Source organism: Micromesistius poutassou (genome assembly GCF_964030765.1).
Source record: "Micromesistius poutassou genome assembly, chromosome: 21".
NCBI lineage: Eukaryota > Metazoa > Chordata > Actinopteri > Gadiformes > Gadidae > Micromesistius > Micromesistius poutassou.
The window spans coordinates 12,162,399-12,176,650 of record NC_140291.1 but is presented as its reverse complement, the minus strand read 5'-3'; the positions used below and the strand labels follow the sequence as shown (position 1 = coordinate 12,176,650).

The 14,252-nt window shown below is 42.1% G+C and overlaps 1 protein-coding gene across 1 annotated transcript; it reads right to left on the bottom strand.

Annotated features, from left to right (window-relative positions):
- Positions 1 to 113: 113 nt before the first annotated feature.
- lgi1b (leucine-rich, glioma inactivated 1b) lies at positions 114 to 13,464 on the bottom strand. Its single transcript, XM_084486042.1, has 11 exons — positions 13,149 to 13,464; positions 12,798 to 12,869; positions 10,998 to 11,069; positions 10,690 to 10,761; positions 7,206 to 7,277; positions 6,098 to 6,267; positions 5,039 to 5,203; positions 4,362 to 4,582; positions 3,691 to 3,937; positions 2,881 to 3,238; positions 114 to 1,315 (listed from the first exon to the last, which is right to left on the bottom strand). The coding sequence occupies exons 1-10, from the start codon at positions 13,349 to 13,351 to the stop codon at positions 2,886 to 2,888; spliced, it is 1,647 nt and encodes a 548-aa protein (XP_084342168.1). The 5' UTR covers positions 13,352 to 13,464; the 3' UTR covers positions 114 to 1,315; positions 2,881 to 2,885.
- Positions 13,465 to 14,252: the final 788 nt, after the last annotated feature.

Sequence of the window (14,252 nt, the reverse complement as noted above, 5' to 3'; positions counted from 1 at the left end):
CATACTAACACATTTTAATAACAATATAACATATATGAAACATTTCTATCCACACAATTAGAGTAGCATACATGTAGATGCAGAAATAAATATAATCAATATCAATAGTAGAAGTTGATGACAGTAATAAGGTCTACTGAATGATTAATTATTATTACATTATTATTAACAACTAGGCTTATGTTGTTGTACCAAAATCGCAATGACAAATAAGTCAATAAATCCAGCTTTACATTGTACACTGAAATGTTCTGCAACAGTATATCCAAACAGATTTGTTTAATTCAGACATTTTATAAACATGATACAACACATCAAGTAGCACTATTAACAAAGAGCTACCAAAAGCTATTACATTTCCTAGTACATTTTTGCTAAATCTTGTTAACACAAAGAGGCCTATGAGTGAGCTAGCATACTAGTCTGTTGCATGGTATTCAAGATGTTCTCTATCTAAATGACACATATGAAAGTCAAACCACTGAAATATAGTCCCATCTATCATCATACAAAAGCAGAATCATATAAATTACTTTACAAGCATTATAAAAATGTAAACATTTAATTTGGCAGATGAACTTGGGTGACCATGTTATTAACAAAAGGAGTGTGTTGATGTGTGCGTGCGTGTGTGTGTGTGTGTTTGTGTTTCCTCAAGGTTGAATGAGTTTGACATGTGAAAAGATACAACAAACAGTGGTTATTTTACAGATAGGCTTACGAGTGTAAAGACAACAATTGCTTTGTCTGTGGGGGAGAAAGGGGAGTGAAAGAGAGAGGGAGAGGGCTACAGAGGGCGGCTTCTAGCACACACGCCTCCCGCTGGAGCTTTCAGTGTTATTGAGGGTTTCTGTAGCATGAAATCTTATAGTTGTGCTGAAATGCAGTGGTGGAAAGTCCTACACCAAGTACAATCCAGAGATAGTCATAAGGTGCTTAAGGAATTCAATTTCTTAAGGATTTAGGGAAATACTTTTTTTAATCCACTACATATCAAAGAAAATATTTGTACAAGGGATTGGCCTGTATTCAGTTGAAAATAAAAACCTTTATACATACTATTAGGTGAACCTTGACAGACAGGGTTTACTTTGCATTAACAATAGAATGTGTCTTCATACCAAAATATTGGGGTTACAATATTAGTATTTTTTACTTTTGATACGCAAGTATTAATTGTGTAAAAGGTTCTTAGGGTAGGGTATTTATATGTCCAGTACATTAGGAAAGGAATACTTGTCCGCCACTGCTAAAATCATTTCCATGACAGTTAGCCAATGTCTCTTTCGGTTGGAAGTTGGTTGGGAAACAGCACCTATTGACAGAATAAGCTCCATGTTGAGTATATATTTGTATACGATTTAAATAATTGATTGTGGTACTGGATCAAAGGTGATAGTCACCTACAGTACAGCCTCCAGTCAGGATGAAAATACTATGTTGAATTCAAGATCTTTGTCATGTCTGGTCTTACACAACGAGCAAACACATTAATAAATACATGAAAATGCCACTACTTACTTCAAATTTACTGCAAGATTATTTGATTTGTTTCAACATCTAATTGCAAATCTTGTGTATTTCTCCTTAAAGTGTGATTAAACATTTGGAGACTAGGTTGGACATATGTGTGAAAATATGTCACACAGGATATTTGATCCTGTCCCGGTCCAAAAAATAACTAAATAATCAATATCTCACAAAATTAAAAATATTTATGATCAAATATTTTGACTGAATAGGCTTCATCACAGAGGTTTAATAGTAGGGTGAACACAGGTGTATCTCATGATGTTATTGTGGGCACTATATACTGTATTGGCAAGCCTATACAGAGCAATATTTAACTTAATGAGATACACCTGTTTTAGCCCTAATAGTATAACTCCTGCCTATAATAGCTATACTGCCCTACAAATGCAAACTGCAGTGTCTGCATCAACAGTAAAACTTCAATCAGCATTTTGCCTGTCCCCAACATTTTTAACCTGTGACCCCAAAAATACAACGACTGTAAAACGGCATTGTGCGGTAACTGGTGTCTCGATACAGATACCTTGAAAAAAAACGATTTCTTGCTCCATTCTATTTGGTTTTAATCATTTAATTTAGAGGTATAAATGTTTTAAAAATGTGGATCATAAGATTAAAGGGTTAGAAACAGAAAACCAAACAGAAGTATTTTTGGAATATCTAACTTCAATTCAGTAACACAAAGATCACGTATTAACCTCCTCTTCTTCATTCTCTTATCATGTTGTATGAGCAGCTTCTTCTCAATGAATTGGTGGCATACATAGAATACCAAGGCCACCTGCAGTAACTGCATGGGAAAATAAAAGAAACGGCAGTCTGCTGTGGTTTTAAGTCAGATTTTGTAGTTACTGCAATTTCTACAACTTTCTAACAAGATTGAACCAAGTTACAGTTCATTTTGAGTCATAACTAAATGTTGCCATAATGTGTAGTTACTACGATTTGCCTTGTATGGTAGTATAGAGATTAATGGGACAATTTCACTATGTCTGTGTATCATTAGACAACTCAGCTACCTACCTGCCATGGTTACTACAACTATTTTTCTCTACATTGATATGGTTTCAATGTTTCTATAGGGAGCTACAAAAAGTGCTTTAAATATCTCCTTACCTGCAAGATCGTCAGTTCGCAATTTTTCTTAAAAATAAGCTGTCACCAAATCACAAAGCAGTTATACAGACCAAAGCAAAATTGCTAAATATTTGCCTAGAAAAAGTGAAATGTTGACACACTCACTGTGAAAGGGAGATTCAAATGATCCATTCATCAATTCATTCAATCTAAAAACAAAAAACCTTACACACATACACACTTACCCCATCAGTAAACATATCAACTCACAATGATCAGTAGTCGCTCAGATCGATCATGAGGTGCTGGTAAATCTGTGTCTTCCCCTTGAAGCTGGACGACAGCAGGAAGTGGCGGTTGTCAACGGCGATGATGGCGAAGGCGCGAGGGGCCTGGATATTCAGCTCCTGCGAGTGGACGAACTGGCCCCTCACGGGGTCCCACTGGTAGACCTGTGTCAGTGAGTAATCGCTGCCCAAGATGGCGTACTGCCAGTTGCCGACGGCAACGGGCTGGAAGACCATTGAGCCACGGGACGGGAAGGTCTGGACCTCTTTGAACATGGCGCCGTCCCAACGCATCACCTTGGAGTCGCCAATGAATCTTGTCAGGCAGATAAAGACCTCACCTTCCAGGAGATAAAAAAAAAAACACTGGTGAATGCATTGGATACGGCCCCAAAAGAGTCAAAAGGAACACACGGCCTGGGGCCGGAGGGACGGCTGGGCCCTGCTGGGAGACAGAGGGTTTTGTGACACGGTGTTTGAGGGTCGGGGAGATAAAATGGACATTTAACTCTTTCAAAAATAAAGCAACTAAAATTATTATTCTGGTTTTTCGTGGGTGTGATGCTGTGTGACCATATGGTCACACAGCATAAGAAGCTGTGAACAGAATGTGTCTGTATTCTAATAAATAATATATTGTGGGTAGGGTATTACATATTGACAAGATATATCTTTGGTAGACACTTTTATCAAAAGTGTCTCACTATACCGGAGAAAACATCACGAAAGCAGGTGGTGTGTTACGAGGCGTAAAACACATCATGTTTATGTTCTGATGCAACCAAAGTCTCACCTTTGACGCGGAAGTGTTTGACGGAGAAGACGTCCTCCATCTCAGGGATGTCGGTGCGGCGGTCGAAGCGCTTGAGGCCGCGGTTCCACTGGTACACCACAGGCCGCTGGGAGCTGCTGGACAGGATGAGGTGGGCCTTGTTGGAGATCTCCACGTACTCCACGTCCGTGTCGCGGTACCACGGGTGCAGCGACTGGTGCGAGTAGAAGCCATTGCCGTTCCATTTGTAGACGGTGGTGGAGCCGGCCTGCAGGGAGGTCAAAGATCTCGGTTTGATTTAGTTTGAATACATTTGTTTTTTTTGCCGTCTCATGCTTTATTTATTGTACCTAATTTTGAACGGGGAACACTTTTCTTATTGCGTTGAGATATGCTTGACACAATCGTTAGCAACCATGGTCCTAGCACGAATGGTGTTAGCAACCATGGTTGTTAGCCAGAAAGATCTTAATAAGAAATAGACAAGCTCATCAGTTGTCAAACTGTCCAACATCTTCACTGTGCTTCCCACAAATGTCCCTTGTAGGGCGGGGGTGGAATGGGGGTCTTTCAAATAAGTAGACACCATGAGGTGGTGACAAGTGTACACCTTTCAGGGGAAAGGATGGTGCACTGTTTTCTTTAACAAAAAATACTTCTAAAACAACAGAAATATGAAATGTGTCCACCACCTTGGAGCTGTCGGCGATGACGAAGAAGGACTCGCCGTCCACCCTGAACGTCTCCACGTCGTTGGGCTTGCGGATCTTCAGGATGTCGATGTCCTGGATCTTGATGAAGCGGTTGGCCGACGTGTCGCGCTTGTAGATGTGAGAGCCGCCGAAAAGCTGCGCCACGATGACAAAGAGAGCGCCGTCGATCACCATCGGCTTGCAGACCACGGTGGAGGTACCTGGGAGAGAGAGGGGAGGGTTGGGGGGGGGTGGGGGGGGGTTAGAGGAGAGAGACAGGAAGGGTTGGTGAGAGAGATTATTATATGTTAATTAAAGCTGCTGAGATATAGTGTCTGGAGTGACACTGTGGACAGTAAGGGACTGTAAATGGTGAATGGACTGCATTTATGTAGGGCTTTTCTAACCAGTTGCCACTCAAAACGCTTGACAATATTGCCTCACATTAACCCATTCATGCAAACATTGACACACCGACGGCGGTGTCAACCATGCAAGGGGAGAGCCGGCTCGTCGGGAGCAATCAGGGTGAGGCGTCTTGATCAGGGACACCTCGTCACTCAGCGAGGAGGAGCCGGGGATCGAACTAGCAACCTTCTGGTGACCAGCCAACCCGCTCTACCTCCTGAGCCACATGCCGCCCAACTTGTGGTACATTGAAGTACTTTCTAAGATACCTTCAATGGTGTCATAGATCCTGAAGTTCATCTCCACGTGATCCCACTCCAGGAAGCTGCATGTCCCAGCAAAGGGCTGAGCAAACACCACAAACTGCTCCCCGCCGAAGGAGAACGCCTCCACCGAGATCGACTCAAACTTCAGCGCCTGGTAGGCGGCAAACTCTGGAAGACGTCAGGATAACATTTAGATGGTGAGATAAGATAACAATGATAACACCAGCACAGAGATAACACAGAGATAACAATGACATAACAACACAATCACAGTACCCAAGTGGACTGCTGTACCGTGTGTCATCATGTTATTGTAGGATTCTGTGTATTCAAGTGTACATCATTATGAATCAGTCTAGCCTCAAGCCACAATGTGGAGCTTGGTAAGGGTAGTCTTAGCCATTTCCCTGTTACAATAGTGTGTTGTGTGTGTGTGTGTGTGTGTGTGTGTGTGTGTGTGTGTGTGTGTGTGTGTGTGTGTGTGTGTGTGTGTGTGTGTGTGTGTGTGTGTGTGTGAGAATGTGGGAGGTGTCATATGCATTAGAGTTTGACAATATTGAGGTAAATTATATATTACACTATTGTTGACCCTTCTACTTACAATCAATACTTTGACCAATGCAGAAAGGTTGACAGGCTGAATAACAAATGCATTGATGCTTGGATAATGCCTTAATGGACAAATGGATGGATGGACAGATAGATGGATAGACAGATAGATGGATAGACAGACAGGTGGATAGACAGATAGATGGAATGGGAAGAGGGATGGATGATTGGCTGAATGCATGCATGGATAATGACTTAATGGATGGGTAGGAGGAGGGATGGAGGGATGAATGGGGATGAGAAGATGGATGCTTTTTAAGGAAGAGAGAGGGATGGTTAGACAGATTGGGAAGAGCATGAAGGGATGGTCAGAGGGGAGAAGGGATGGAAAAATGGAAAATGGAAAGATTAAAGGATGGAAGATATGGGAGGATTGACAGATGATTGAGACAGGTAAAGGGATGGTTAGATGACGGATGGATGGATGGGTGGACGTTGAAAGGGAGGACAGACCTGCTTTGATGCAGTCGAAGGACGTGGCCACAAGGTCGTTGATCTTCTGGTCCTGGTGGCTGGAGGGTCCACTGCATGAGATCTGGTCCATGGTGGCATTGGTGTGCACCATCCACTCCACCAGCCACTTCAGCTTACAGTCACACACCAGGTTGTTGCCACGGAGATCCCTGGCATTGTCAATTATGCAATCAAGCATTCTAATGTCACGCACTGTGATTTGCAATGGTTCAAATCAGCTTCTTAATTTCTTTCCATCAGATATTTCTTGTACGTTGTCCTAAATATTTGGTTAAAGTTTGGCATTGCATTTTTTTCAGGTGATCTTGTTATTTTACTATTTTATGTTACGTGCACATTATATTCTAATTGAATGAAGAATAAGATGTGTTTAATTATAGCCTCAGTCTATGCTCATTGTAGGATTTTTTTGCATTTATGTTCAAATGCAAATGCCTATTATGAAGTTATATTATTTCAGCTGTTCTGTTTCCTATCCATAACATTTCACCTAATATGGAGCTTTCTCTATTTAGCTGGCCTGGTAGTCACTTTCTTCTGTTTACAAATGGCTGTTTAAGTAGCGGTCGGGAGCAGTTAAAGCAATGTGCGGATTCAGGTGACCAAATACCTTAACCGCGCATCACTACTACTACACACACCATCAATGGTGATTCAATCAATCTAAATATCCCTACATGTTATCAGTGCACTAGATATGATAAACTATTTAATCCCAGAGGGGAAACGCCAAAGTGAGATCAAACAGAGAAAAATCTGGGAAAATATAAACCATAGAATGCATAGAATAAATACATTTAAAACTTTCAACGTGTAAGTGGGTGTCCACTCAACCAACTATTATTTCAGTGAAACACCTAATAATCCCATATCTTCTGTCTCTACAGAGATTGGTAAAGACCAGTCCCAGACTACCTTTCTACTACTCAGTAATTTGGTTGTTTTCAATTGTTATTGCTTTTTGTTATTACACCACTATCCTGTACTTTCTGCTTTTGCACCTGGAGTTCCTATCAGGGATTAATAAAGTATTATCATATCTTATTTTAAGAATAAGTTCCAATTTTAAATGCCAGATCGTACTCACACTTTAGACAAGGCGTCCATTCCTTTAAACACATCCTTGGGCAGAGTCTCCAGGTTGTTGTAGGCCAAACTCCTAAAACACACACATCATCCCACGTCATAATATAGATCATTATAGAAGATAATAAGAATAAGAAGATAATAGTTGAGATTACAAGGGTCATATCAAATCAAAAGATTAAAGAAATGGAATTGTGCACACTAGTGAACTCTCGTGGCCAGAGGTGGCATCAAAGAGCGAGACTGTAACGTTGTCAACAAAACACGAAGCAAGTAGGTCAGGTTATAAGTGGGAATTGTTTTGTAGCTGATAAAACACAGAAACACAACATAAAATCGGTTTCCTATACTTAATAATTAATAATTAATAATTAATTAATAATATTATTTGTTATGTCACATCCTCCATTCGACAGCTCTTTTTAATGGAGAGCCAGACATATGGGTTCAAACCAAGTTCATAGGAAGAGAAGTTCCCACTAATCTTCATGAAACAGATTGTTGAATACTTTCTTTGTGATGTCTTCTGTGAAATGTACATCCTTTAAGTCCATATTGGCATACCCATCAACCATTTTCTATGGCAACATTCCCATGTTTGATCTTAAATTAACTTCAGGAAATGTAGCCCATAAATTCAACCAGGGTTAAGGGTTATCTGTAACACGGCCAGGGTGGCTCAGAGGTCACAGCCAGCCAAACACCAGACAAGGTTGTGATCTTTTGAAATGGATTGGACTGACAGGGACTCATTTGGACACGATCCAACAAACACTGGCGTCACGGTAACCCTGGAGATCTGAATTATTAATCTGGGAGTCGGTGCTGAGGAGATAGAGGGAAGGGAAGACACAGAGCGATACATAGACAGAGCCAGAGATAGAGTGAAACGAGTGCAGGAGGGCTCACAGAAGAACACTGGATCCCATAAAAAAAAACAATTTCGCTAAACGACAAAGCCATCCATTTAATTCTAGAGAGCTGGAGCCCGGCACAGGATGAGACTGACTGAGATGGAGAGGGAGCGAGACACAGAGCAAGGGGAGAGAGAGAGAGGGAGAGAGAGAGAGAGAGAGAGAGAGAGAGAGAGAGAGAGAGAGAGAGAGAGAGAGAGAGACAAACAGACAGAAAGAGAGTGGACAGGAGGGACACACAGAACGACATTGCTGAGATTAGAATTGCTTTCCAAGGTAGCCCTCTAAACGTCCTTCTGCTAGCCATCTTGTCTTTTATCTTCTTGGGGCTGGGCCCAGGTCTGGCGGACGTGAGTCTGGCGGACACCCCTGGCAGGGAGGGGACATTGCCCTACAAGCAGTACAGGGTCTTGGTATGCCCGCAGTCAAGTGGTGGGGTGGAGGGCTGTCAGGTTTGGAGGTGTGGGGGACTCCAGACAGACAGGACTTGTCCAAATGTATCTAATCTATTCTCATCTAATCCCAACGCGTCACCATGTCTTTGACTGAAAGATTTCTGAAGTGTACTCTGCTAGGGGGAGGGGGGAGCTATTAATACATGTGCATGTGATTTTATTTGTATATAATAATGTTGATCCTCTTCACTCACTGTTGATGAGATGCAGTCCTGAAATACATAATGTACCAGTCTGTAAAACGTAAGGATGAAATTTTTAATGTTTGCCCTTTGTGCCGGATGAAAGGTTTCCAAATGCACTATATTAAGTATGCAGATAAATAACATCAATAGTATGTTCAATATCTCATGTACTAGTTGGAATGTGTTGTGCTTAAGTTGAAAAACTGTTGTGCAACACTAGGCAGTCCAACTCATTTTCAAATGACACACATGCTATAGGTGCGTGAGAGAGGAGTTCCCAGTCAGGGTTTGATGTTACAGCCGTGTTATCCAATATAGTCCTAACCTTTGGGTCAGCCACCCTTCTCAACTGACTGCAGGGTTTACAGGTAGGGCTTACCCAGTGGAGAGTGGCCATAGGTCTGCAAACCACAACCAACATCTGATATACGTATACAAAACTGGAAAAGGTCACAAAAAAATGGATCTAAAAATGTATGAATGTTTACATATTGTGTATGTAATAATTCAATAATTCTAATATTTTAACATATATTCTATATTCAATTCAGATTTATTGTTTTCGATGATTAATGTTGTTTGTTTGTTGTTTGCTTTTGAAATTGTACCGACATAATATTTTCCAGTGGAGGCAGGCTGCAGACAGTGCAAACAGAGCCTGGCCCACAGAGTAATAAAATATAGAGGGAGCCAAAGACGTCAGCCTGGCGATGCACCGAGGGCCTTCTGAAGCCGAGGGGACGTGTGTTATGCACGCACACACACTCACACACACACACACACACACACACACACACACACACACACACACACACACACACACACACACACACACACACACACACACACACACACACTTTGAGCATGACAAAAAGGAAGTTGAACGGCTGAGTTTGTGGAAAAATGTGGGCTTCCTGCCTGTGATTCAGATTCAAAGGGCATGGATTAAATGGATGGATTGGCATTTATTGTCAGAAATACACTTACATTGCCAAAGCACCAAAAGTATCATATAATAAAAGTAAAATAAGATGCAATCATTTTATATAAACACTTCAACACATTCAGACCGAACAGAGAGTGGGCGGTGCTAACCAAAAAACACCACCACCTTTATCTGATTTATTACTCCTTGACCTCTGTCATAATCAGCCCTGACTACTCCAGATCCACTGAACCCCACCACTAGAAGCTTGCTTCTAGCATGCCTGGCTGCGACTAGTAGGAGCAAGCCACAGCCCTCACCTTGGCTAGCATGGCTGACCGATGTACTGCATGCCTCTGCATTTCTGACGAGGACAACATGGACCGGACACAAAAGCCAGGAGGACACTGATACTCAGGAAAGACACCGACAGAGTCCTGAGTCCGTTTGGTGTCTGGTTTTAAAACAGGGGTTACGCCAGAGCACTTTTACAAGACAATGCCTCTGTGGCTTCAGCTGCCTGGGTGAGGAGTTACATATGGATGATGATGTCCAAGAGATAGAACTGGTAAGACTGAGGAAGGAAGGAAGAAAGGATGGCGAGAAGAAAGGAGGGAAAGAAGGAAGGATGGAAGGAAGAATGGTAGGAAGGAGGAAAGGTAGAAATAAAGGATGAAGGAAGGATAACTGATATGGAGGAAGGGAAGGACATAACAAATCAAAATAAGGTTTGATGGTAGGAAGGAAGAAAGGACAGAAGGAGGAAAGGAATAAAAGGATGGAGAATGTTAAGGACAGAAAAAAGTTAACCACATAAGTAAGGGAATATCAATACTAAAGGAATAAGTTATTGGCTTAGTTAGAAGAAGTGGTGATAAATAATTTTAGGATGTAAGCTTACCAACAGACAGACCAAGGTAACAGCAGAATACATTGAGACCATTCCCGATAATAATGACACCCTCATGAAACTTACAATGATCATTATAAGATGATAATGACTTACAGATGGATCAGGGTTTTCAGACCTCGGAAAGCGTTCGGGGAGATGGCCTCAATCTTGTTGTTTTCAATAAACCTGAAAAACAGAAATATAACCGCTGCTATATTATGAGGCTTTATCGAGTTTCTCTGAGTTTGTGGACTCTAGATTATCAATGTTAGAAAGATTGGGAGAAAATAAATATAACATACAACAAACTTGAAGAACAGAGAGTCCTGTGTGTGTGTGTGTGTGTGTGTGTGTGTGTGTATGTGTGTGTGTGTGTGTGTGTGTGTGTGTGTCTACGTGTGTGTTCCTGCGCGCAAACTCACAAGTACTCCAGATGTGGTAGACCCTGGAAAGCATCCTCATCGATGAAATCAAAAGAGTTGGCAGTAAACAAGCTGGAAAGAAAGAGAACATAAATCATTCAAATATTGTTCTTCTTTCTGCTCTACTGATGCATGTTGCAAAACAGTTCAAACTGTTTGTAGCTTTTACACATCAACAGAGTTTGAGAAAATGTTATTTAACCTAAAACTAAACACTTTGTTTTACTATTTGAAAGTGAATCAGGTGAAAATGAAAAATGTAAGTAGGATAGAATAAAACAAAAACAAAAAATGTATGTAGAGAAGGCAACTTTCTGAGCGGATATTGTTTGGCGTTTCTGTTTGCAGGATGCGTTGGAGAATGACATTTGAATGACATTCTCCCACCTAGCATTAGCCCATTCTTAGCTTTCTAAGCAAAAGGACAACTGCATTCTGCTGATTGCTCCTCTCAAACACAAAGCCACACTGTATGGATTTTAATGTTTAAGTAATTGTTTTCCAATTTGAAGGTGACATGAAATTAAATTCCTCACTGTAGGAGCACTCCCCTTAATAAGAATGGTATTTTTTCTTTGGTGGAACCTACGGTAAAAGCCTGTCTGGATGGCAGCCATTAAAGAGACAGGTTGTTAAATGTGACTGTTCTCGTTCAATTACATTTATAACATGCAGTATAATATGGGCAGATTTTAAACCTGGAACAAAATCTAAAAACACCAAACAGCTGCCAAAGATAGATAGATAGAGACTGAAAGATAGATAGGAGACTGAGAGAATGGTACAGACAGACCGAAAGACAGACAGTGGGAGAAGGAAGAAGTAGAGAGATATAAAAATATGGGAGTGCTATGGACGGAAAGAGAGAAAAGGGGAAAAGGAGAGAGCATGACAGGAAAAGGAAAGAGGGAAAGCAGCCCAGAGACAGACCGAAAGAAAGGACAGAGAGACACAGACAGAGACAGAAGGAGAGACAGAGACAGAGAGAGACACAGGCAGAGAGACACAGACAGAGAGGGAGACAGAGGCAGAGAGAGACAGAGACAGAGACACAGACACAGACACAGAGAGAGAGAGACAGAGACAGAGACAGAGAGAGACACACATACAGAGAGACAGAGACAGAGAGAGAGAGAGAGGGAGAGAGAGAGAGAGAGAGAGAGAGAGAGAGCGAGAGAAAGAGAATTGGTCTTTCAGAGCTGGGTTTCAGTCTTAACCCTGGTCCAAATTGTTCTTCACACTTAATTGGTTAAAATAAAACCAAGCTTCAGCTCTGCTTTGTTCAGCATACTTCTCTCTTCCTCATATGTTCAAACGCATTAAAGGGATAGCACAGACTGGGGCCGCAGGCCAACCGAGGAGCTGGTGTCTAGTGGTGTGTGCGTGTGTGTGTGTGTGTGTGTGTGTGTGTGTGTGTGTGTGTGTGCTCCGCACGCGCGCACACACACACACACACACACACACACACACACACACACACACACACACACAAACAGCCATATGGGTTTCTTATATAACCCTGACATCATTACAAAGACGTTTTATATCAGGCTGGATTTAGAACAGGCTTGCTTTGACAAGGACTTGCTTTTGATGTCTTTACTGGTGTGTCTTTTTAGTGTTTGTTGGCAATAGATTACATTTCCTCACAAACCTAAGGTACAATCAAGTTAAAATAGATGAATTGAAACAACAAAGGATAGATTTCTTTGTTTCAATTCTAGTTTTAACTGTTGGATATTTAAAGTTTATTCTGGGATGTGTAGTTTTTGCAGGTCTGTCTTTTTCTTTCCTACTCACAGGAGCTGCAAGGCTGGTGTGTGGACGAAGCTTCCAGCGGTGATCTCACTGAATCCGGATTTGACAAAAGATCTGAATTGAAGAAAATATCAAAGGAGGGGGTTAGGGGGGAGGAGCGAAAATGTGGGGGTGGGGGGCGTGGGGGGGGAGGGAGTGGGGTGGGGGTTAAAACAGCATTTATCAATAGGGATAAGTCAGGTGGAGGTCAAACACAATTCAGTGGACAGTTCCACAACAAACCAACGAGATAAATTAAGAGATAGAGACAGCACAAATTGGGTCAGCCCATGCAACTAAACCACGACAACCCAACGATCAATGAAATCTCGGTGTAGTTGGGTACACACTTACAGCGACACCACATCGGTGGGGAAAGTGTGCGGGACGGACGTGATGTCCTCGCATAGTGCGTTGTCCTTCGTGCAGGTGCATCCCACCGGGCACCGGGGCAGCCTCAGCCTTCTGCCTTCGGTGAGAGTCAGAGCCGCGACGCACACATACACACACACTGTCCATGCTTTACAACTCACCGCTCCGCCAGAGTATCCCATCATTTTTTGCTTACCCCGTTTAAAGTTGGATTATTTCACATTAAAAGTATCTTTCTTTTTTTTAAATATATTTCTAAAAAATCCCAGAGGATGCAAAAAGGTCCCCGTTTCGTCGTGTCTCCCCGTTCTCCTGGAGTTGTATTTATGGAGCCTCGGTCTCTATGCCTCCTTGCGTCTCAATAGGAAGGCACCGATCCAAAGCGATTCGTTCTCGACAAAACGCGGGATTAGAAGCACTGGAACATAGGCTACGAAGAGGAGAGTACAAATAAAAACACGGATTTTCTGTTTGAAGAACAAAAAATGTAGTTTGAAATTAGTCAAAAAGTGAAAACTCGGTTTGCAGAGGTGTGATGGTTTCTATAGTCTTTGCTTTGCTTACTATTTGGCGTAATCTCCCCCGAGACAAGAGAGAGACAGGGAGCTGGAGAGAGATGAAGAGAGAGAGATGAAGGAAGGAGAGGGGGGGGCGCGAAGAGGTGTGTGTCTGTGTGTATGTCGGGGGGGGGGGGGGGGTGGGGGGTTTGAGGTGCGCTATTTTTAAACCAGCGAGGCGCGAGCTATTATTTATGCGCGCAGCCAAAGCCGTGCACGACTTAATAGCCCCCTATTCATGAGGGTCCCCTGCACATGCACCTGCCATGCTCATTCATCAATGCAATGCAACCCCCCCCACCCTCACTATAGACACCTCGTGATCCAAACATATTGGTCCGAATAACAGGCTTCTAATTATAGCCTATCAAGGGTTGATTTCAGATTTTAGAACATTACTCATTGTCCTAAACCTAAACAATACTGTCACAGTCTATTCCCGGGCCTTCATTTGCTCTTTGACTTCATAAAGTGGGGTGCAGAAAAAAAGGAGAATCTGGAAAACACTCGGGCTTCTGTTGCAGTCTGT